Genomic DNA, 22,692 nt, shown 5'->3' with positions numbered 1-22,692 from the left:
ATGGATGGATGGATAATAACTCGGGACAATCTAAATTTGCCCTCAAATGAAGACATTCATGTCTCAAGAGCATACTGTATACTGTGTGTGTAAAGTTCTAATTATGTTTAGTTATAATTAGTTAGTTAGCAAATGCCTCAGTGCAACAGTTTGTAGGTGAAGACTTCTAGGACCCCACATAAAAAAAATGGGTGTGTCTGTTGGTTAAGCACATTATTGGCCATTCAGCTGAATGCTTTCATAATCTTGTTCTTTTGGCCACAAGACTTAGTCAGAAGCCATAATGTAACAGTGCAACTTGAAGCAGTTCTCATGGATTTTTCTGACCAATAGCAAGGAAAGTCTATCACAGAAAGTAGAAATAGAAAAGAAGTGGAAAAGGGTGAGGTAAGGACCTATGACTTGTTCCATTTGGTGGTGGGATAATAAAGAAAAATATGTAGTAAATGTCATTCAAAATCAAAATTCGAAATCGAATAAAAAATGTTTTTAAATGTACTTAAACATTTAAAATATATCAACTTAAATAGTTTAAATTTAAGCTTAATTCAACTTTTATTTGTCTGTTTTGTATTTAAGAAGTGCAACTGGGTTTAATAAGCTGTCCCTGTACGAAGACGCTCTGTCTGGTTGTTGTAGTCATACAAAAGGGTATAGATTTGTTCATTTATATTTAATCAATAAAATCAAATGCATAGAAATGACATTGACTGAAAAATAAAACAAGAGTTGCATCATTTTCGATTTCTTGTAAACATGTTCAAATGTTCAAACATGTATTGCTTCGGGTTATATGAACACTATGAGGAAATATTAAATATAATGTACTGCATATATGATAATATTTTAGACTGACACAGTAGACGCCTTCACCCCACCCCCTTTAGTGACGGTATACTTTCTATAAGGGTGAATGCTGTAATCAGGGAATGCAGGTCCCTTAGTGTGGGAAGTGATAAGAAAAAAATGACGCAACTCAAAATCCCAAAAGCGAGCTCTCGCACGCAAAATGAACCTTAGTAACTTTTTCTCTATGAGCTCCTGATTCAAATACTAATTGTGTTTATTAATATGTGTTTTTAAAGTGAATTGCTGAATTGCTAAATCAGATTAAGGTCATTCATGTTATTTGTATGGACATACAAAGACTTTTAATATCCACTATGGATGACTGTAATATATTTGTTAATGTCATAGAGTTGAGCTTCTTAAAATGTAGTGTAGAATAACCAGGAGGATGCTATTATTAAGGTAAAATGTTCCAGTTCAGCGGTCCCTTGGATTAAATGGGTTTAACCCAGATGCCAATAACTGAGACAGTAACAATAATAATAATAATAATAATAATAACTTGAAAACAAATTGGCCTACAAATGATGTCAAGTATGGCATATTGTGTCGTGAAATTTAAGAAATAAGAAAGTGCTACAGTTTTATTTAGCAGCCAGAAATAACTATGTCTCTGAATTCTGAACTGATCCCACAGGCAAGGAGCTCATGTACAGTATTTGAATGAATTCAAGCTTTAATGTTGGTATTTCAATAGAAAGTCTGGAGTGTGAGCATTGACGTGTGAAATTGAAAATGTGACCTTTTTTTGTCAAAGTTGTCATGATTTTCTTTGTTGTTTTTTTGCAGAATGTGCTTAGAGTGTAGGAAAGCCCGGTCCCGCGTGGCAGCTCAGAGCAGACGGGAGAAAGAAAGCCAGCTGTTTAAAGAGTTAGCGGCTCTCCTGCCCCTGACTCCATATGAGGCAGATCAGCTGGATAAAGCCTCTGTCATTAGAGTCACAATCTCCCACCTGCACCTGCGAGCTCTCCTGGATATCCCTGACTCCACCGCAGTAGGAGCTGCGATTCATCCTGTCTCAGCAAGTCATGGTAAGTTCAAAGACTGCTGTTTCAGCAAATAACGGCTTTGAAGAAGTCAGAACTTCATACAGGAATGCCACATGTTTTCCAGGAGAGCTGACAGAGTCAATGGAGAAGTGGTTTCTAGATACACTTGAAGGATTCCTGCTGTTGATGTCCCTGTGTGGCAAGATTATCTTCATCACAAAAGATGTTGTCTCTCATATAGGAATCAAACAGGTAACGTAAGCTTGAAAGCAGTATTTCATTATTTCATTATACATCCAAATATCTGCCTTTTTTTTGTTGAATTAGATATACCTACCATACACTCATTGCCAGCTTTATTGGAGCACTGTAGTCATGCATAAAGTCATGCAGAGATACAGTATATAAAAAGCAGCAGCATCATGTTCACCAGATGAAAATAAAGATTTGGAAAACTTTGCCCGTCTTTAAATCTTAAACCTAGCAACCAATTACAAACACAGTGAAATGATTTTGTACCTTGTTGTAGTTTCTCCGGACATCTATTAAAAATCACTTTATTTCCTTGTTAGCACATATCTAAATTGACCCATAAGAAATTTTACCATGGTATAGACACTATAGTAGTCTGATGGTGCCTTTACCATGGTATAAAGTACCATGGTATTTTTGATATTACTGTGGTACTCATTTGCTGATATAGTACATGTATTACACTATAAATATTTGTGTACCATAATGGACTTTTTAAATAGAATATATGTATTTTATTCCATTTCTATGGAGCTTTTAAAGATACAGGTGGATACTATTGTACAAAGACTGGTATTTACCATTTATAAATACCTGCTGAATTTTAGTAGCCACTGTTGTAGCCAGTAAGTAGTGTACCATGGTATTCATGAAAGCATTGTGGTACACACCATAGTACTACCATGGTACCCATTGAGGTGCCATAGTATCTACGCTAGTACTCTATTAAATCCTATGGTGCCTACCATGGAAATCTCTGAAGTACCACAGTCATACTATGGTATACTGTTTTATGGCAGCAAAAATTGGGTCAACCTATTGCCTGGTGTATTGCAAGGTACCCCTTACCACCCCTAGATCACCATGTGTACCATTTTTAGCAGCGCAGTCACATGGATGTAATAGTACGGATAAAGTACAGGGTGTCCGAAAAGTAAAAAAAAGATTAAAACTACATGAACCTAATTTTATATTTGTATTTAATACTTAGATTGATTAGATATTTTTTTTCATTGTCATTGCAAAGGTACAACGGAATCGATAGAAGTATCCCTTCTCATTCTTTCCTCAAATATTGTGATCTGGCAAGCTTATATACTTTAAATGCAAATGTACCAATATAAATCACAATAAAAATAAGACTAAGATATTGCACATGCACATATGTTGAATAGATTTTGTGTTAATGTACAGATTTTGCAATTGGAAATAAATAAATAAAGACAGTGATTGTAAGTGTTCAGTCCTCGAATGGCTCTGGGGTAAAAACTGTTCATAAGCCTGTGGGTGATGTAATGGACAACATTTGTGATTTACTGTATAGCACGTTCTACTGTACATGTGGACTACATGTGCATTTTCTTAGCTTAACATTTTCCCAAATTCCTAAATGTTTTGTATACACTGTAACTGTCTGGGTACAACATGTACACTATGTACACTGTATACACTTGTTCTCTGCTCGCCGACTATCGTCTTGGGGTCCTCTTAAAGACTACAGCTCATCTTTTTCCCTCTTAGTCATCCTCCCGCTTTTGGTTAGTGGTTGATGTCTGAGACAGCTGTTGGGTGGATATTTTTAGTTAAAGAAAGACTTAGAATGACACAGAGTTCTTTAAAAAGCCTTGCTAAAAAAATCCAGCTAAGTCTGACCAGCCACCAGTTGGCAAAAAAAAAAAATATACTATGCCAAGCTCTCACTCACTTACTCATTCTCTATACACTTATCCTGTACAGTAGGGTTGTCAAACTGGATCCAGAAAGGGCTTTTTGGATCCGGTTTGACAACCCTCATGTACAGGGTCACGAGACAGGACAAACTCATACACTTTATTCGTTTACTGATAGAAACGGTTTCTAAATTATGGTCAGTAATGCCCCTGTGCAAAAACAACAGTAACACAAATAGAAATCCCATATATTTATTGATCCGTAATATAAAGACTGGAAAATAACGATAAACTGGAAAAAGACTACCAGTCCACCAGTTGGACCAGCCTATGTTTTGATAGCTGCTAGTTCTTAAGAATTTCTGGGATATATAAACAGGAACAAAAACAACAATGCTGTACTGCCTGATAAACTCATACCAACAACACACCCAGTAACATGTCAGTGTCACCGCTGGGCTAAGGATGGTCCACCACCCAAAGATATCTAATCAGCTGTGGTCTTGTAGTCCCTGTACACAGATTAATGGCTGAGAAGGCTACTGAAGCAGATATAATCAATTTCTACACAGTTGTAAAATAATTGTACACAGTAAATTAGATAGATCCTAAGAAACCTAAGAAAATGTCATCTTAGTGAGTTTTCTTGTGTTATATATATTTCAATTTATGAGACTGACTGATGTCACATTCAACCTTGCAGCATGTTCTTTAACACATTTTTTTTCTTTTTAGATGGATTTGATTGGTCGGAGTTTGTTTGACTTCATTCATCCTTCCGATCACAAGGATATTAAAGATATTCTTACAAGGATAATAGGTAGGCATGCTTCCACTTTTTTTATCTAACATACACTATATGGACAAAAGTACTTGTATTTGGCCAAACTTGCAATGAGATTGTATCCAAATACATATACTTCAATATAGAGATGATCTCCATTTGGCAGCTATAACAGGTTCCACTCTTCTTGGAAGGCTGTCCACTACATTTCGGAGTGTTTCTGTGGGAATTCATGTCCATTCATTCTGTAGAGCATTTATGAGGTCAGGCACTGATGTTGGACAAGAAGACCTGGCTTGGAATCTTCGTTCCAGTTCATCCCAAAGGTGCTCGATGGGGTTGAGATCACAGGGCTCTGTGTGGGTCAGTTCTTTAAGACCAAACTCATCAAACCATGTCTTTATGGTGCTTGTTTTGTGCAATGGGCCACAGTTATGTTGGACTAGAAAAGGGCCTTCACCAAACTGTTGCTACAAAGTTGGAAGCGTAGAATTGTCAAGGTGTCTTGGTATGCTGGAGCACTAAGATTGCCCTTCCATGGGGATAAGCTTTGATTGAAACATGTAAATCCAATAATCAACAGGTTTGGCCAAATACTTTTGTCCATACAGTGTGCAATGATAAAATGGCAAATTCAATTTGACTTCACGTTGATGTCTGTAATTTACTCACAATTTTTCTGTACCATAAGGGAGTGAAGACCAACAGAAGTGTGAGGTTTTCTTCCGAATCAAAGGTGCAGTCAAAAACATGCTGACACCCTGGCAGGTAACCCCTTTTTCCCTGCCTATTAGGGTCAAAAGGTAAATCCTGGTCATTTTCCCGACAGCAAAATAGAGAAACGTCTCCCCCTCAGCTACTTGCTGTGCTGTTTTTTATGTTTGACCTGACTTTATGTTTACAGGTGATTCACTGCACAGGAAACAAAAAGTCATCATCTATTCCAGGATCCAGCTACCTGCTACTCCTGTGCAGATCATTACCTGGGCAAGAAGTCATCGAGATGAAGGCTCATTTAAATTTCAAGACATTCCTGAGCATCCATGAGCCAGACATGAAGTTCACCTACTGTCACTCTGGGTATACCTTATAGCGGCTGAGGTCATTGTTGTTTTTATGGTCACTTCTTCAAGTTGCATTTTTTTTTTTCAATTTTGTTTGTTGGGTTTTCATGCACAGGGTCTTGGAACTGACTGGCTTTAGTGATATTGAGCTGTATGGTCAGTCTGTGTACCAGTACTATCATCCATCTGATTGCCAGCACATCCTCAAGGCACACCTCTGCTGTAAGTATTGATAAAAATGCACACCAACAACAGATAATCAGCCCCTTTCTAGGAAACCAGTACTGCGCCGAAATCTTGAGCCACCCTTTATTTGCTTGTATAAAATTAAATTAAATAATGTCGAATAAAATTAAGAAATGGGAACTGATTTTTCACTGTGACTGGCTGCCTAAGGATAGAATTAAAAAAATAGCTTAGAATTTAAAAAACAACCTCAGCGGCAACCTCATTTCCCCTCTCATCTGTTCCTCAATGACTTAGCATTCAGCATCACCAGTATACTAATTACCAGCCTGATCATCATATCTAAAGTTAGATTAACATTCCTCTGAAACTGGTTAGGTGCAGGGACTGGACTGCAAATGAGAGCCAAAAACTACCTTTAGAAATCTTGGAGAACTATTTCTCACAACTACATAAAAAATATTAGAAAGACTGGCTCTTTGGAAGCAAAATATAAAGAAGAAATGAGGGGTGGCTCAAGAATTGAATTTTCAAAGTAAAGATGTTTTAGTTGGCGGCATAGTGGCCTAGTGGTTGCCTTTCACCTCCAGAGTCCGGGTTTGATTCCCTTGTCCGTGTGCATGTTCTCCCTGTACTTGGTTTTCTCCAGGTACTCCTTCCTCCCACAGTCCGAATACATTCAGATTAGGTTAATTGGCGTTTCCAAATTGCTTGCAGTGTGTAAATGAGTATGTGAGTTTGTGTATGTATGTGGCCCTGCGATGGACTGTCCAGCGTATACCCCGCCTTGTGCCCTAAGTCTCCTAGGACTCTATATACAGGATAAAGCTGTATAGACGATGATTGAGTGAGTGAGATGTCCAATTTAAAATTCTTGGATACATTTTTGTAATAAGACCATTATGAAAAATATCAGATTTCTCTGTATCCTGGATTTGTTATCATTTGCTAATGTTTTCTGATTGTTCCTTATTTTGCTTAATAAAAGTGGACAGGTGTTATAATGGTGTCTAAATGTTTTGGACAGTGTTATCAAAGGGTCAGGTGTACACTGGGAAGTATCGGCTCCTACAGAAGCATGGTGGCTACGTTTGGGTTGAGACAGATGCTACAGTTGTGTACAACGCTCACACAGGAAAACCAGAGAAAATCGTGTGCATCAACTACATTCTAAGGTCTGAATTTGAATGTGTATTTATAGCTATTGATGTCATGATCTGGGAAAAACATCATATGGTGAATTTTTGACTATTTTCTACTATTTTCCCAAAACAAAAGTAAAAAAAATGAAAAGTGAAAATGGAGAAAAAATATATAGTGCTATAGTGACATATCCAAAGGGTTTTCCCCAAACCATACTTATGTTGCATCCACAAAAGGATTACTATTTAGTCACATCCAACCACACTATCACATTCATTCATTTTCCATCTATCTGCCTTTAACTTCAGTGGAGTGGAGCTCCCAGATGTGGTGCTTTCACTGGAGCAGACAGATTGCCTGCTAAATGCCCTTCCTGCACCGTACACTACGATAACACAAAACGAGACCAATCCGGCAACATCTACAACAACTGACAAGGACACAAGCTTCGTGTATTCTTCCTGTGAGAGAGGTAAACCATCAGCCATGACCAGATCCCATCAATCAGCTTCATGATCAATAACGGCTCATTGTTAATTGTTGTTTTTTTCCCAGATGGACTGATCAACAGGTGTACTGAGATTTTGCACTGGGGTGCTTTATGTGGCTCACATTCTGATGTGAGTATAAGTACAACTTAGGCCAGTTACATGCAAGCTTTGAATTTAAAATGCAATTGAATTCTTAATACGCGAGCCTGGAATTAACGAATATCTCATTTGGTTTTGGCTCTCCACTAGGGATAAGAATCACCATGGACCACCTAATACGATATTACCATGATACCTAGTGCCGATTAAATTTGCATTGTGATTCTGTTAGTATCATGATTTTATAAATATCTTGATTTTTTTTTTTTTTTTTTTGTTACAATTCTAAACCTATTTAGCGAATAATTCACTCCTACCATGATCACACACAGTATGCTGTGCTTTCTACTAATGTATGACAAGTTTAGAGTGCACCACCTATAGGCTCACTGAGGAATGGTAACATCATCACCACTTCAAATGCAATCATGGATAACTTTTTTGGAGTCAATGTAGCAATACATGTATTAAATACAAAAATCACGATACATCACTGAATCGATCTTTTTATCTCGACTATTCATAGGTAGTTGGATTACTCGCATTTTTTAACATGGATTTATCATAAATGGATAAATGCAACATATTGCCTATTAGCTGTGCTGCTTTTAGCTTGCAACAACCTAACATCATAGATTAAAATAAAAAAATTGGAACTAATTTTTTATTATGACATAAAGATAGAATTTAAAATGAGCTTGTTTATATAACCTCAGCAGCAACCTCATTTCCCCTCTCATCTGTACCATTTGTTACCACCAAGAAATTTTACCATGGAGTAGGAACCATTTTTTGATGTCTTGATGTTCTAGCAGTAGACTTGTTTCAGCTTCGATATTGGACTTTGAGTGGGATGTGGAATCTTTTCTAATTTCTTTTCCTTGCTGTTACATTATGACGCTGTGTGTTTTAGGATATGGCCGACCTGGATTTGGACCTTCTAGCCCCATACATTCCCACACATGAGGAGGACTTCCATTTAGCTCCCATTTTAGATGAAGTGGCGAGTGATTCAGGACCACACAGACACATGCCCTCCGTCAGTGAGACATGGTTAAATCTGGACCAAAAGCGGATGGCAGATTCGGACGCCGTGTGTTTCCACAGGTATGGTTTTTGGTGGAATTGGCTAACAATGTCGAAAAAAAAATCATCTCCTTGTCCTTTCATTACTTATTTTTAATTGTCTCTTGATGCAGGCTAAACTGGAATAAGAACCCTATGCTCTTTTCTTTAAGCCACTGGACGATGAACAAAAACCAACAGGTAATATAGGCAAGGTTAAGATTTTTAAATGTAATTCGACTTTATACCTGATTATTAATGCAATCTTTTACTGAATTAGGAGCAGTTTAAAAGTCAAAGTTCCATTTCTAAAAAATAGACCAATCACTGTACATATGTCTCTCAACAGCTCATTAAAACCTTCTCGGAAAACTGGGGTAAGACAAACACGGACATGCACAAACCTACCTATGACTAGTTCATCTAGGTCATCTTTAATTTCTAAAATGTAAGAATTTTCATCATAAGATCTCCTTTAATCTATCAGATGGAAGAACAGTCTGGAATTGCAGCCAGAGTTACACAGAGCCTGTGCATTTAGCCCACAAGTACGCAGAGCTCTCGTGGTGTCCTCCGGGATCTTCGTTGCAACATAGCGACCAAAACGCAGAGGAAAATATGCCCACGGCGTCGGTTAACCTGCCTGTACTGAGCAGATGGGAATGTGAAGTGAACGCACCTCTGGGACCCACTTCACGCTTGCTACAAGGGACTGAACTCACCAACGTCCTCGATCAGGTGGCTTCAGGAGTGTGCTGGTATTAACAAAGGCAACACAGGAGCCGGTATAAAGGTTTGTGTCCAGAGCCAGAAGTGTTACATTTCCACATTACAGTTATATTACGGGTAATTCCACATGTTGGGTCTTACTGATATTCCACTTCCAAATAGTCTCATCTCATTGTCTATACTGCTTTATCCTGTGTACAGGGGTGTGGGGGGCCCTATCCCAGGGGATTTTGGGCATGAGGCAGGAGTGCCAATCCTTCACAGGGCGCACACATATTCTACGGGCAATTTGGGAACACCAGTTAGACTAATCTGCATGTCTTTGGACTTTGGGAGGTAACTGGAGTACCCGGAAGAAACCCACCAACCATGGGGAGAACATGCAAACTCCAAGCACATAGACCGGAGGTGGGATTTGAACCCGAATCCGGGAGGTGCAAGGTGACAGTGCTAACTACTAAGGCACCATGCGGCCTGTTTAAATACAAATCAAATACATATTAAAAAATTATTCTTAAAAATTCTTGAATATATCACTAAAAGCTTCATCTACAGTATATCATTTGGGAAGCAGCATTGGTTTGCTTGTCCAAGACGACTACAGATATGTTCACTGACCGTCTAAACCGCTTTATCCTGTATTCCAGGTTGGGGGGCGGGGGGATGCTCTGGAGCCTATCCCAGGAGACTTAGGGCACGTGGCGGGGTTCAGGGCACACACTCATTACAGGCAATTTGGGATTTTATTTTTATTTTTAATGCTTAAACACCAAGTCCCGCCTTACCTGTGATGATTTATACATTTGTAGATGAGACAAAGTTTTAGTAACCAATCACAGTACAGAAGGTATGGTTTGCGATCAAAGTATTATCTTATTACATTTATTAATGTTAGAATACAGCCAATGCGTTCAACTGTACTTTTTAATGCAATACAAAAAAAAAAAAGAAAAAAGAAAAACACCACACAACTCACTCTTGATTTCAGCATTATTGATTCACTATTTAACATCTCACATTAGGAACATCTGACAGAAAAGTGGCAGGTATTTTCAATTTACCGTATATAAAATGTCTACACTTGTTTTATTCTTTTTTTATTTCCAATGATAGATACACTAACTGTTTAGATACAGTCAAGTCTAAAAAATAGATACTGAAAGTGCTTGGAAAGCACAACCCTGTTATACAAATTACAGATTTAAAGGAATATTTAGAATGTCCTTTAAAAGGTTTTATGCTTGGAATTAATTAGCATGAACTCACATTTCTTTTACATTTACTAATTCTACGCTAAAAATACCTGCAACCTGCAACTTTAATGCTTAAGAACAGAAAAAGACGGCTCAAATGCACTGCATTTGCAGAATCAATCATACATGCCATACTTTATGAAAATTATATTTTTGTCTAAGCAAATGTCTTGTGAAAAGTTTGTCACATATTAGCATCATTGATTAAACGTTGTTTTTAGCGTGGTCATATTTTGCAGCACATCAAAATGCAATTAAATGTGACTATTAAAGTAATTAGTGGCAAACAAATGATGCCATACATGTATTTCAAGAGCAGATATTTATTTGTACTATGGATATACTAATGTGTAGTTCACCTGAAACCTGGCCTTTACAATGCTTACATCATCAAATCAACATAAAGATATGTAGGTTTTTTTCAGAGCTACAAAAATTTTCAACTTAAAAAAAAAAAAAAAAAAAATCCACTCAGGACACTTTATCCAACTTTATCATGTTTCCTTTATAAAAGTGCAAAAACCACAATAACAGCCCATGAAGTCCAGTTTAAACCAAAAGCTTTTAATGGGGGAAAAAAAAGAGACAGAAAATTTTAAAGGCTAAGATTTAAACAATAGGACAATGTCTGTATATATACACACACACACACACCACTGCATGAAGATTTGACTTAATTTGCTGGAGGGAAACGTGATCCACTGTACAAGGATGTGTTGATCTTAAGATGCTTCTACTTGGTAATGGTATTCCTGTGAAAAGAAAAATGTAAAATCTGTCATACAATGCCTATATACTATATATACATATGTATTTGTTACTTGTAGCGATATTTTTTTTCAGCCTTCTTTAAATGTTTGAAGTCGTCTGTACATTTTTTTTATTATTTTTTTATTTTTTAAGTATGCCAGGTGTAAAGCCTCTCTTATAGATAAGGCTGGCTTTCAGTTGGGGATTGGGTTAGGGGCGGTTATAGGGGTCTGTGTAAGGGGTTTATAAATGCATTCACGTGTACCTTGAAACATACAAGACATGTTTACTTTACGTCATGTCTCTGTTTAAAAATCAATTAAAATATTGTTGAAGTCTTCTCTAAATGTCAAATCGTTTTACAAGAAATTTTCATTACATGTCCCGATTTGATGAAATGCTCCTTGTAATTAACCCTTTCTTTAAAAGTATGTATGCTTTGTTTTATGCTGCTTTACATAACCAATATAATCAAATATAAAATCAAAATTTTTAATTTAATGGTCAAAGAAAAAATGCAGTCTTGTAACTCAATAAAACAATATATATATTTTTTTTTCCTTTTTTGATTAATAAAGTACTCTATCTATCCATCTATCATTGTGCATGTGAAAATGTTTTATCCATGTTGTCACTTAGGTTATTACACCAGAAGGGGTAAATAAAATGACAGTGTGAAAACACTTTTCTTTCTGACTGAATATCTCTAGCTCGTTTTTCATCTGATCCATTCCTGCGGCTAAAAAATTGACATGCAGGCATGTGATTGGACAAGCTGCACTTCAGAAACTGTTACACAAGCTGTGAAAACTGGAGTAACTGACTGCAGACTGATTTTCGTTGTATTTCACCAGCTCTGCTGCAGTACTTTATTTGGTTCAATCTGCAGAAATTCTTTGCCAGGTCTGCAGGTCACAAGTTGTCATTGTACTTTACAAGTAATAATAATAATAATAATATGTGATCAGTGATAGTCCTATGGTGACCTCTTTTCAATAAATGACACAGAGAAAGGTTCAGATGTTGTGCATAGAAGCACACCACATTTTCTAGAAACTGTCAGCTGCACAAACACTGAAACTACTTACGCGTTCATGCTCTTTCCACTTCCACTGAGGACAATGTAGGGAGTTTTCTGAGATTTCTGTTTCTCCTGCAGCAGGGCCACAGTACCCAGAGGAGTATCACTGCTGCTCATCTTCTTCAGCAACTGTAGGGTGAGAACAACACCATGAACACACAAATAAGTAAAAAATAAAATTAAAATTAAATAAACCAAACCCAAATCTACTACTTCTTCTGGCAAGATAAAGTTATACCACTAAACACAACAGATTTAAGTCCAAACTGCTTGGTAGGTGGCTAAAAGAACGTACTGCCTCCTCCTCCAGTTTTTTCATTCTTTTCTCAGTCTTCATCTTTCCAGATCCTTTGCCATGGAAACGATGAGATAGCTGTCTGAAAGCCTAGATGAAGAAAGAACAATAAGCACATTATGGCTAATCATCGAGCCATTTGTTCTAGCAATTGCATGATAACTGTATGCACGGACCTCTTTAGGGGTGAGCTTGCGCCCAGATTCGTCCACGTATTCGATCTTTACGTCTGGCTTGTAGCCGTCTTTCTCTTTAAAGTCCTGCGTGAAGCCCCTGTATTCCTCTCTTCGGCTGTATTTGTCATCAATGGCCCTGAAATGATTAAGCCAACAAAGACACTGTATTAACAAAAACAATTATTTAATTTCTACATTCTAGAATATTCATGGATATTTCAAAACCATGAGGTATTATGTAAAAGAACAAGAATAACAGTCTATTGTGATTTTAAGACATGAAGGTAAGCTGTTCTGGGACAGTTCTTGCAAGAACAGTATTGTGTCAAGTGCATTTCCAAAATCAATCAAGCACCATAATGAAGCTGGCTCTCATAAAGACCTTCTCTTGAAGACCGAAACTTACCTCTGCTGCAGAGGAGAAGTTCATTTAGAAAAAATCACCAATTAACAAACAGCACCTCAGATTAGAGCCGTTATGGCGGCTTTACGGAGGACAAGTAGCACACACATCTCAATCCGAACTGTTCAAAGAAGATTACTACATATTTTGAATGACTTCAGAATTGTTTTACAATGTAGAAAGTGATAAAAATCAGAAACAATCATGGAATTAGAAGGTGTGTCCAAACTTTTGTCGTAGTGTATTATTTAGGTAATAAACTTTTGCTCACATCTTATCTTCAATGCAGTAGTTGTCATTTGGCAGAGCTCCTTTAGGAGCACGCACTCGAGCCACCTTCTGCACCTGAGTATCCAACAACCCTGTAAAAAAACAGACTTTATGAAGCCACATCTATTTAAATAAAGCTAACAAGATTTATCCTGTAGTCAGGTTCAGGACATACCTTTGTTCTTGCAGAGCAGCAAAGCAGCCGCAAGGCCGGAATTAACGATGGGCTCTTCATCCAAAATGGTGGTTGAAGCAGTGGCAAACTATAGAAATTTAAATGCTATAATTAAAAGACACATATACAGTATAGAATGTCTCGGTAATATTTCAGAAATCTCACAACAGCAACAAACTTATGAAATTCTAAAATAAAACATTCTCAGTATGTAGTAAAGACTTACATCTGGCTGCTTCTGTTCCTCGTCCAGATTGACGGTGCTCCAGCCCACATTGTCATCCATGTCTGAATCAGAGCCTCCAGCTCCATCTCGCTCTTCCTCTTGCTCAAAGTCCTTAAAAAATAAAAACATCCAACAGATATTTAGGCAAAGCACCAAAGACAATGTTTCCCAAAGAGAATCTGAGGTTTCAATTTACAAGTTTCTACTAACATTTTAAAATTTAAGCCTGCAAATTTAGGTAGTGTATCCCATACACACATGTACAGTATTAGAAACCTGGACAGCTGAACATATGATTCAATACAAAGAAATGTGAAAAAAAAAATCTACATAAAAACAGTTCCTTCCTCTTTAAGTCATAACATTACCGTCGGTCAACGCAAATATATGTACACACAAACACAATTTATATTGCCTATATTTGCTTGCCTGCCTTTACATACATACAATTCTTAATCCATAGGGTTTAATATGATGTTGCCCCCCCCAGCAGCTATAACAGCTTTAACTCTTCTGTGAAGGCTTTCCACAAGTGTGTTTATGGACATTTTCGACCATTCTTCCAGAAGCTCATTTTTATGGACTTTGCTTTGTGCACTGGTGCGCGGACACGTTAAAAATGATGTGGGGTTGTTTTTCCAAGTGTTGCGGTCGGCCCCTTACTTCCGGTTAAAGGAACTCTAATGCTTCAGCATACCAAGACATCTTGGACAATTTTATGCTCACAACTTTGTGGGAACAGTTTGGGGACAGCCCCTCCCAGTTTTAACATGACTGCACATCAGTGCACAAAGCAAGGTCCAGAAAGACATGAATGAGCTTATTTTCCCATAGGAAATAATGTAAAGGCAGATAATCCACTCCGGCCAACTGAAAATATGACTTTCATTGACGAAAATAAGTTTTGATCCGAAGGATACGCGGCCAACTTGGTTGCTCGTATGCTAAAAACGCTGTATGCCAAGGCAAATTTCTTGCAAGTTTTAATTCTTAAAGCGTATGCTGAGGTACGACTGTATAATAATAATAAAGTTTCTTTTTGCTTTACAAACTAAACTACATCACATATAAGTTTGCATTACACAATGTAACTTAGACACCCTGTAATCAAAACTGATCCCCCCCCCCTTGTTCATATCTTGAGAGTGAACATGATGCAGCTATACTAATCGCAACAAATGTTTCTTTGCCTGTACTTCCATTACTTTTGTACCTCATGTTAAACATTATCTTTTTCCATTATAGGATGAAAAACTTTAACAACCAATCCCGTCATGCCAAGTTTTAATACCCCCTCTAACACACCCACCTTTAATTAGTCAATGGTTTTCATTTTTAAACAACCAGTCCACACTGGCTTAACAACATTGCATGTCTAATATTTACCATGATGTCCTCCTGGTCCTCTCTGTTCCCTGACAGGCCATAGGTAGGAATGTCTCCCAGCGTGCGGCAGAACTCGGATGTGGCGTTAAAGACGATGTTGTTCTTCTTGTCGATGTCGTCAGCGACTTCCTCTTTAACTTTCCCCAGCCCTTGCAGGTGTGCCACTACCTGGAATTGATTTACATAAAGGAGACGAACAAGTAAGAGTAGCATGATGTTTAGAGTCTCAATGAAATAATATGAATTAGGGGATTATTATTCAATCAAAACATAGAGCTGTATGTAACAATATCAGGGTTCATGCACCATCAACAAAATCCAGGACTTCAAGCTAAATTTTCCTCAGAGTCAAATTTGTTTCACACATTTAGAAAACTTAACAGGGTGTCATGTGATCACTGCCTGACTTCTCTGCAAACAAAGCACACAGTATAACTGCAGAACATTTCTTAAAATCCGAAATCACCCAAAAGAGGATGGGTTCCCTGTTGAGTCTGGTTCCTCTCAGGGTTTCTTCCTATAGCCATCTCGGGAAATTTTTCATTGCTACCGTCACTCTCGGCTTTCTCATCGGGGACAATCAGATCATTTTCATTAATACATGTTTTCTAACATATTTCATACACATTTTCATAATTTTCTTTTGACTCTGTAAAGATGCTTCTCAACAATGACTATTATTAATAGCACTATAAAATTTAATTGAATTATGCACATAAGCCGAAGAGGCCGTCATTACTAAAACCCAAAAAATCTTATGGTTTTCAGAAAATCCCATGAATTTTCCAAAACATTTAAAGTTTTCCATATCACTTAATATTTTCTATGACTTTCCCAGGTCTGGAAATTTCTAAATTCCATGTCTTCTCCAGGACAGGAAATGCTGTGACTGTGGACGTAATTAGTGTATTATCTTGCAGGCTTCTTCTACTTTTTTTTATACTCTAGTGCGTAACTAGTCCCGTACCATTTGTCATAAACTCATGTCAACTCGTGCAGCTTCTTTGGAAATGGGGGTGGTATGACTTTTCTAAGGAGTCCATAAAAAATCCCATCGACTTAACATTAAGACCAACTTTGGGGGATTCTAGCGCAGAGCAAAAATTTTGTAAAAATATAAGATTTACCACATTTGAAAAGGCTTGCAAGCTGTGTGAGAACATATTCATGTGTGAGTTGTAACCCTGGGGTGCAAGAAGTTCCCAAATTTGCCCCATTGACATAATGGTGAAATACTCTTTATTGAAACAGGAAGTGCTCACAGTTGCATTCCCTGCTATGGTAACTTCCATAGAAACTTTGGAACCAACTCTGTGAACCAATCCGTGTTTTTAGGATCACAGTGAATCCACTCACCACTCACAATACCTCTCTAGTTTTATTCTTTAATCTAGAATAAACTAATTGTTTGAAAAAAAATAAATAAATAAAAAATAGCACAAATACAAGCTATAGCATGATAATAATAATAATATTCTAATAATATTAATTTTACATATAGAGGTTTGCGCCACTTCAACTTCCACTTCAAACCTCAAATATAAATTCCTTATTTTAACTAGCATGTGTATTTAAATTAATTCAGCACATTAATACACATGCTAGTTAAAATAAAAGCATTTAACTCCTACAATCCGGATTTCACACAGTTCATGATAAATGAAAGGCAGATGTTGACCTTTTCTCCCGAGTCCTTCATCAACTGCTTCTGTTTAAGCTTCCTCTGTTTCTCTAGTTGTTTCTGGAGCTCCTGCTCAGCCTCATCCTCTTCGATGGTTTCAGGCTCCGGTGGGACAAACTCATCTAAGACCAAGAGAGAGTAACATACCATATTTAACAATAACATAGAAAAAAAATTCTTTATCCTCCGATAATAAAAGATTCTCACCATCGTCACTGAACTCCATGTCGGCCATCCGAACGTCATCAGACTCCAGCAGCGTTTCTGTTTTAATGCTGTCTGCATCCTTTAAAGAGTCTTCAATCTCGTTTTCTTCGCCCGCCTGCTTCTTGCCCCGACCTCTTGACCTGATTTATCGAAGCAGAAATCGTGTCAGACAGGCTGCCGTGCAGACGGATACAGAAAGATCTCACTGATTACGGTAAGGATGAATAACCTAGATCCGAAATCTGTGCTGCGAGAGTCGTCCGTGAGGAGCTCATCAGCCTTGAGGGGTTTCTCTTTCTTCCTGATTTTCTTTACACGCCGTTTGGTTTTCTTAAAAGACACCTGGAAACGGAACCATACAATCTTTTCAGACACTTATACTGTACTGTATGTAGTATCTTAACCCTTATATTCATACAAATTCTGCTTCCAAAGACTTAAGATTAAATTATTTGTCACATGTACCTTATATCACATAAAAAAAAAATTTTATCCTCTTTTCCCAGTTAGGAAGCTGGGGTCGGAGTGCAGGGTCAGCCAGAATACAGTTTCCCTGGAGCAGATACGGTTATGGGCCTTGAGCTCAAAACCTCAACGGTGGGAAATTTGTGGTGCTTAAGCTTGAACCCCCAACCTTTCAATCAGTAACTCAGAGTCTTAACCATTTGAGCCACCACTGCCCAAATGTTAACCTAGCTAACAAATGTCAGACCTGGGATTCAAACCCACGCCTGTAGGAGAGACCACGACCTGATAACTACACTACGGTAGATGCGATTTTATTGTACTTTTAATATAATCATGAGGAATATTTCTCCTTGGTAACTGAAGGACTTTTTCCCCCTCTCATATTCAGTCCAATCCCAGTTTCTAATCAGTTTCAAAAGAACCCAGAACTGTATGTGTGTAGCTTACCTACAGTAACACACCTAGCAGCAACCATCAGTTACTATCATAATACATCTCTTGTAAAAACAAAATGAATATAAAATCTTGTATATTTTATAGACGAATACATGTATAAAGCCTAATTTAATCTCTGTACAGCTTGCAGTGCATTTTGAAAAGAATAGCTCAGGAAATCCGCACTGTGATTGAACCCTACTTGCTTTTTCACAAAGCTGGACACTTGTTAAGGCAGCAGCCATGACAACGCACGTTTCTGAGGAAATAATAAAAGGCACTTGCAGCCTTCGTGACTTGTCACCTTCTAACATTATCACAGAATTAAAGAGCTTTTGAGTGTCTGTGTGAGACACTGACTGACTCACCATCTCCTGTGGAGTGTAGTACTCTGAGGCCACAGCGAGAGCTGGCATGTCCAGGGACTGGGCCTGGCTGTGCAGCGTGTCTTTGATGGCCTGCAGTTCGCGCTCTCTCTCCCCCGTAGCGAAACCGCCAGCACTCAGCCGGAAGCTCTTCTTCTTCTCACCATCTATCTCCTCGTCGTATTTTGACAATACGGTCTTTGGCTTGAACTGGAAACAGGACAGGTGTTAAAACTGGAGCACATTGAAAAAAACAAAAAAACATTTTTATCCGGAAGTGTGAACGTAACCTTAAGGAGTCTCACTAGATTTTAAAGAACGTCAGCACTCAATACGCAATACAGAATAAAAACTGTGACAAAAAATGAGGCTTTCTCCAATTTCATATTTAAAATAAATAATTTTTCAAACTAAAATCATAAACTTAAAAGCATTTTTGACACTTTCGAGCACAAACCCTGATATCCTAAAAAGCACAACTGACAGACAGCAACATAAAGGTTTAACCTGTTAAATAAAACAATGATTTGTAACATGAAACAGTGAACTGACCGTGACCATATCGTCTACAGTCTCCTCTTCGTCGTAAGGTTTGTACTCAGGCTTCTTCTTTTTAAGCTCCACGTTCTTCTCTGCTTTCTCTTTATCCACAATGTTCACGTTCACCAGCACGTCCTCCTTCTCCTCCAAAACACCTGATACATGACCATACAACAATCAGACTGTGTGCTTCAACACATCTCTCTAAAAACATTTTTTTTTTAAATTTACCTTTGTCTTGTAGAGTCAAAATGACCGTCTCGCCCTCTTTAAAGGATTCCATTTTGTGCTGGACGGTAAGACCTTTAAGGTCCCTTGAACTGTAAGCCTCCTGAAACCATCATCATCGTATAAGATCCAGGAATCACAGCATCATCACAGACAGTTGTTTAACTAATTAAAATGGTAAAAATTGTTGTTATTAATAGCCAACAACCAACCCCTTTGCTTTGTGCAAACTCTTTTTCGACCAAGTCGCTGACACCAAACTCTTCATCCATCTCTTCCAGAAGCTTGGCCTATAAAAGATAGATTAAGTGAAAGCTAAATTAATCACACTGTAGCAAAAAAAAAAAAAAAAACCTTTGGAAATGACATGTCCTTGGTCTTACCCTCTTCTCTGCCATCTCCTTCTCCTTGGCAAGTTTGCGACTCTTCTCCACCCAGGCGGCAGTGTCATCAAGCCATGGATCGTCATCTGCAAGCGTCTTTACTTTGCTAAAAAAGAGAGATAAGCATCATGTGGTCCCCAATCATAATAAAAAATGTAAAAAAAAATAAATTAAAAAAAAAGCTTGTTCTTGCTCTCTGTTAACATTCTGGATTTTAAAATACACACCCAAGTTTCTGATTGAGCAAGCGTTTCTCTTTAAGAGCGGCCAGCTTCTCCCTAATCTCATTCTGCTTTCTGATCTGAACAGGGTTGATCGTTTCAGCCACCATAGGCTCCTCCTTTGTCCCAAGTTCTAAGAAATTATAAAGTTTGTGTGATCAAAATGCATCTTCAAAGATTTGTAAACATGAAATCAGAATTTCACCAATATCCTTCTCACCTTTTTTGGTCTCATTCAGTTCAAGAGGCTTCAGACCCAGTTTAGCTCTCAACTTACTGAAAAACAGAGATGATACAAATGAGATGTGTGGAGTCTAGAAAAGAATTCTGTATACAAAATGACATTTTAGTGACGTACTTAGTCTCTTCGATGCTGAGTGAAGCATCACCAGCTGCTGATTTTGGGCCCAGATCTGCAAACGAACACAGATGAATAATCAATTTGTCTTACTTTAGTGCACTTTGTGAAACAGTGCACTGAAAACCCCTTTTTTGTGTAACCCAATACTGTTTAAACATTTTAAGTCATTTGTGCATGTTGATCCTACAATGTGCAAAATCCTTTCCGACAAATCTCTTTAATAATCACAGAGGGCTGAAAAACAGAAGCGGAAATATTTCTGACTCACGTCTATGCCAATAATTTGTAAATAATTAGCAACTTTAAAAAAAAAAGTAAAATTTCCCCGAAAATGACCAACCATATTTTGGCGTATTCGGCGAGGTCGTATGCACACATGTGGTCACAGTGTTATAGTAAAGAGGTACATGCGTGCACTAAAACCGAGCCAGGGGGTGGGTGGGAGGGTGGTGGTGGCGGGGAATTAATCACAATTCACAAGAGAAAAGCCATAGGCTCAGTTGTGATCACATGACGTAACAAGAAGATATATGATATCCGGTATTCGTAAACCAAGACTTGCTAGTTTTTCCAAATCAAAATTTATTCACATTTTTTGCTCGTCTTTCGAAATGCTTGCAAACCGCGTTACTTCTAATCCGAGGTTCCACTGTAACATATAAAATGTAACATAAAAAATTTAATATTCATTTGTAAAAAAAAACAAACAAAAAAACATCATAAATGGGAATCGGGTAAAATCAGTGTTCATGTATTCACTGCGCCACATGAAACTCACTAATAATATTGGCAATAATTTAACAGTTGGTTTTCACTCAACATTTTTTTATGGCTTTCTCAGTCCCCATCCTGATGAACTAGCACAAAAAGATGGTTTTTTTTTGTTGTTTAATAGTTTAGAAACTCTAAGAATCACTTCTAGTCACTCTAAATAAGGGTGTCTTCTAAGTGCTGTAAACATAATAAAAAAATAAGATTTCATGTACACTGCCTGGACACAGGGAAGAAAAAAAAAAGTCGCATACTATAAGATTTCATTTAATTGCCTACAACTTTAATTACAGCACACAGTGGCCAGTTCATGTGTGGAAATTATTTCTGATGCTCCCAGAACCACTTTTTCACTATTTAAATTCTAGAATATTCCAGTGCCATTAAGAGAAAAAAAACATCCATAGATGTGATAACCTGGTCATTCAGCACATTCAGGTCATCAGCTGACTTCATTTTACCTTTTCCCATCGCTCCAATGAGCAACCTTTATTCTCCCTAGCAAATTCAACATTATATTTATAAAAAAAAAAGCTTTTTTTGGCCAAGCAGTGTTTAAAAGTGCAATAATCCAAGCAAGATATATGATTATAAATCCATTACGCTCTGGATAACCTTACAGATCATCTTACAATTAGATAGATGGATGGATGGATGGATGGAATATCCTTTCACACCTTGTTGCTTGAATGTTGTATAATCTGCTGTAACGTTTCAATTTCCATTTAGGATTAATAAAGTGCTCCATCTATCTATTCAACCATTGAAGTTACAGTTCAATACGCATGCGCAGTACAACCGACATTTCGCAGCTCCTCTGGCCCTTACCTTCAGTCTCTTCAGTGCTGGGATCCGGTTTCTCCTTCTTAACTCGCGGCTCTCCGCTACTCTTCTCGCCCCTGCTCCTGCCCTCTTTCTCCGCCGCCCGGCTGCTCCTGTCCCGGGACCGCGATCTCTTCCTCTTCTCTTTCTCCTTCTCGCGCTCTTTCTCCCTCTCCCGGTCCTTGTGTCGGTGCTTTTTGTGTTCCCGGTGTCGCTCCTCTGGGTCCCGGTCCTTATCCTTATCCTTCTCTTTGTGCTTCTTAGACGAGCCCATTTTTAATTTATTAATAAACAATAAGCCGAGTTTATAATGCGATTGAACGCTATACCAGGCTACTAGATAAAGCTAACTGGTTTAAACTGTTAATCAGCCACTAAACTACTTAAAAGCTTTCTCACTTTATCAATTAGGACTTAAAAACTAACACTTGCTACACTTACATCATATTTAAAAAAACAAATACGACGCACTTCTTTTTCTAAAGCAAGCTAACTTAGCTTCTTCAGCATAAACATCGCTCACCAGTCGTTTTGCGATTGCTGCGTGTGACCTTTGTAACTGTTTCCGGGTAAAAAGAACTACTGCAACGTTCATCGCCCCTAGTGTCAAGGGGATGTATTAACCACATTTTTTTCTAGTTTGAGTTGGAGAAGATGGAGGTGGAAGATATATAATATAATAATAATTTTAGCCATCCATCCTCAGGAGACTTGGTATTAACCATACACGCACTATGCGCAGTTTAAGAGCGCATTGAAACCCTAGCATTTCTTGTTTTTCAGCAAAGATTTTTTTTAGAAGAACCAAGAAAGCTTACTAAAAAACAAATTTTATTACTTTTGCTATTTGTGTCAGTTCCCCCTTTACATTTTT

General features: G+C 37.8%; 2 protein-coding genes across 5 annotated transcripts in view; one reads left to right on the top strand and one right to left on the bottom strand.

The window, feature by feature from the left end:
- Positions 1-253: 253 nt before the first annotated feature.
- The window catches only part of hif1al2 (hypoxia inducible factor 1 subunit alpha, like 2), a 61,899-nt gene continuing 39,460 nt past the window's right edge, over positions 254-22,692 (top strand). The window contains exons 1-15 of one of the 4 annotated variants that reach the window (XM_053478346.1): positions 967-1,251; positions 1,639-1,880; positions 1,963-2,090; positions 4,496-4,580; positions 5,236-5,312; positions 5,449-5,624; positions 5,724-5,830; positions 6,822-6,969; positions 7,246-7,409; positions 7,493-7,557; positions 8,441-8,634; positions 8,727-8,793; positions 8,942-8,969; positions 9,080-9,385; positions 9,523-10,981. In XM_053478346.1, coding sequence (XP_053334321.1) covers positions 1,238-1,251; positions 1,639-1,880; positions 1,963-2,090; positions 4,496-4,580; positions 5,236-5,312; positions 5,449-5,624; positions 5,724-5,830; positions 6,822-6,969; positions 7,246-7,409; positions 7,493-7,557; positions 8,441-8,634; positions 8,727-8,793; positions 8,942-8,969; positions 9,080-9,357 — 1,773 coding nt within the window. In that variant the 5' untranslated portion in view covers positions 967-1,237 and the 3' untranslated portion in view covers positions 9,358-9,385; positions 9,523-10,981. Of the gene's footprint in view, positions 388-966; positions 1,252-1,638; positions 1,881-1,962; positions 2,091-4,495; positions 4,581-5,235; positions 5,313-5,448; positions 5,625-5,723; positions 5,831-6,821; positions 6,970-7,245; positions 7,410-7,492; positions 7,558-8,440; positions 8,635-8,726; positions 8,794-8,941; positions 8,970-9,079; positions 10,982-22,692 lie in introns of those variants that run through there. The other 3 variants (XM_053478348.1, XM_053478347.1, XM_053478345.1) reach the window with 3 other exon arrangements.
- On the bottom strand, positions 11,118-22,357 carry sart1 (spliceosome associated factor 1, recruiter of U4/U6.U5 tri-snRNP). The gene is made up of 20 exons (XM_053478344.1): positions 21,825-22,357; positions 20,223-20,277; positions 20,085-20,140; positions 19,871-19,997; positions 19,644-19,749; positions 19,473-19,550; positions 19,264-19,363; positions 19,045-19,187; positions 18,496-18,702; positions 17,454-17,566; positions 17,225-17,364; positions 17,015-17,139; positions 15,337-15,504; positions 13,951-14,061; positions 13,725-13,812; positions 13,551-13,641; positions 12,877-13,012; positions 12,701-12,790; positions 12,413-12,534; positions 11,118-11,326 (listed from the first exon to the last, which is right to left on the bottom strand). The coding sequence occupies exons 1-20, from the start codon at positions 22,090-22,092 to the stop codon at positions 11,308-11,310; spliced, it is 2,343 nt and encodes a 780-aa protein (XP_053334319.1). The 5' UTR covers positions 22,093-22,357; the 3' UTR covers positions 11,118-11,307.

This window comes from Clarias gariepinus, chromosome 19 (genome assembly GCF_024256425.1).
Source record: "Clarias gariepinus isolate MV-2021 ecotype Netherlands chromosome 19, CGAR_prim_01v2, whole genome shotgun sequence".
NCBI classification, from domain to species: Eukaryota; Metazoa; Chordata; class Actinopteri; order Siluriformes; family Clariidae; genus Clarias; species Clarias gariepinus.
The sequence above is the reverse complement of the archived record's forward strand: the minus strand, read 5'-3'. Positions and strand labels throughout refer to the sequence as shown.